This window comes from Olea europaea, unplaced genomic scaffold (genome assembly GCF_002742605.1).
Source record: "Olea europaea var. sylvestris unplaced genomic scaffold, O_europaea_v1 scaffold399, whole genome shotgun sequence".
Taxonomy (NCBI): domain Eukaryota; kingdom Viridiplantae; phylum Streptophyta; class Magnoliopsida; order Lamiales; family Oleaceae; genus Olea; species Olea europaea.
This window is the reverse complement of record NW_019259490.1, coordinates 1-1757: the sequence shown is the minus strand read 5'-3', so window position 1 is coordinate 1757 and position 1757 is coordinate 1. Positions and strand designations below refer to the sequence as shown.

The following is a 1757-nucleotide window of genomic DNA, read 5'->3' as shown; positions in this document are numbered from 1 at the left end:
TCACTACATTTGAATTTTATTATAAGTTTGTCACTCAACATAAATATTTGCTAGAATTAGGTCATTCTACCTATGTATGTTATTTTGATTAATAAAATGTGATAGAATAGTATGATCAATAGGTCATTCTACCTATGTATGTTATTTTGATTAATAAAATGTGATAGAATAGTATGATCAAATTGAAACAAAGTGAAGACATAGCGACCAACTTGAAACAAAATGAACTTTGGCGACTAACATTTAATTCCACTAAAAGTTGATGACTACTGGTTATCCCCCAAATATTTGTACATGTAACCTTCTACTTCCCCTAAGCTTGAAAATCCATAAAAAATAATTTTAAAAACTGTTGTATCTGAATTAAAGGACATATTACTATTATTTGAAAATTCAAAATGAATATAAACAGTTGGCTTAAGAAATAACAACCTATTGTTCTAAGGACTTTTTTCTTCATGTCTATATATAGGTATGTGTATGCAGCAGTAGGAGATCCAATGCCAAAAATATCGGGGGTGGTGAAGCTTGACGTATCGGTGTCTGAATCCAATCGTTGTGACTGCATCGTGGCGAGTCGGCTTTATGGAGAAGGTTGCTTTGGTGGTGAACCATTTTTTGTGGCGAAAGAGCCTAACAATCCAAGTGCAGATGAAGATGATGGTTATGTGGTGAGTTATGTGCATAATGAGAAGACTGGAGAATCAAGATTCTTGGTTATGGATGCCAAATCCCCAAATCTTGATATTGTGGCTGCTGTTGAGCTTCCAAGGAGGGTGCCTTATGGCTTCCATGGGCTCTTTGTCAGTGAAAATGACCTCAACAAGCTATGAAAAAGAAATGTGGGCTGGAATATAGAATGGACATAATACGAGTTTCTTGTACATAATTCATTGTTGCAATCTACATTGTGGGGGGAATAGAACTGGAATATAAGTTGTATAATGTTGAAGATTGATATAAAACATGTTGTTGAATAGATGGAAGAGAAATTGAATAAAAAATGGGAAAAGGTAATAGTAGAAGAAAAACATTCTAATTTTGGATTGGGCCATAAGATCATTCCAGAAGGAGAACAACAAGACAACTACTCACTGCTATGCTATGATGTACAATGAATTTCAACCATTCGAGTTAGTTTAGGACTTGAAAATTGATTTTCAAAGATTTGGCGCTATTTCTGTCATTTAATTTATTTTGGACTTTTTTTAATTTTAGTTTGTTTAAACTTTATTTTCATTAACTTTAGTTGTTTTAAATTACGTTTCTAAAGGGGTTATTTCGTTGTTTTCATTATCATTCAATAATAAAATTCGTGATTTTATTTCCTTTATCATTTGGTGGATTCCAAATTTTGTTTTCTTAAATTTTTCGCTTGAATTCCTTGTTTCGCGCTGCGTCAAAGATAAAATTAAAATAAATGCACGTTAGAATGTGTCATCTATTTAGTAAATTTTTCGTTGAGGTGGTTCATTAGGCTTCAATATTAAATTAAGTATTGTCACTAATCAATTATAATGAATTTGCAGGTGGTAGGCTCTTAGTAAAAACAGAATAATCCGTCATACATGTTAGGATAATTTAAAGATATGATTTAAATCAATAAATGTATCCCATTTTTAATCGAGTGGATGTAATGTAAAAAAGGAAGATTTTGATGAGTCGTTTCTAGTCGAGATCAATGTTGAAACATTTCTTTTTCATTATTGCATAAAATGGTGACTTGTAACCAATGAAAAGTTATGAAGGGATAGAAA

The 1757-nt window shown here is 31.7% G+C and overlaps 1 protein-coding gene across 1 annotated transcript; it reads left to right on the top strand.

Annotated features, from left to right (window-relative positions):
- The first annotated feature begins 131 nt into the window (after positions 1-131).
- LOC111387361 (probable carotenoid cleavage dioxygenase 4, chloroplastic) lies at positions 132-1031 on the top strand. Its single transcript, XM_023011917.1, has one exon. The coding sequence runs from the start codon at positions 459-461 to the stop codon at positions 831-833; it is 375 nt and encodes a 124-aa protein (XP_022867685.1). The 5' UTR covers positions 132-458; the 3' UTR covers positions 834-1031.
- The last annotated feature ends 726 nt before the right edge of the window (positions 1032-1757 follow it).

Excerpts from the sequence above, each read along its gene's own strand:
- LOC111387361 (XM_023011917.1), top strand. The coding sequence starts at position 459 with ATGTCTATATATAGGTATGTGTATGCAGCAGTAGGAGATCCAATGCCA.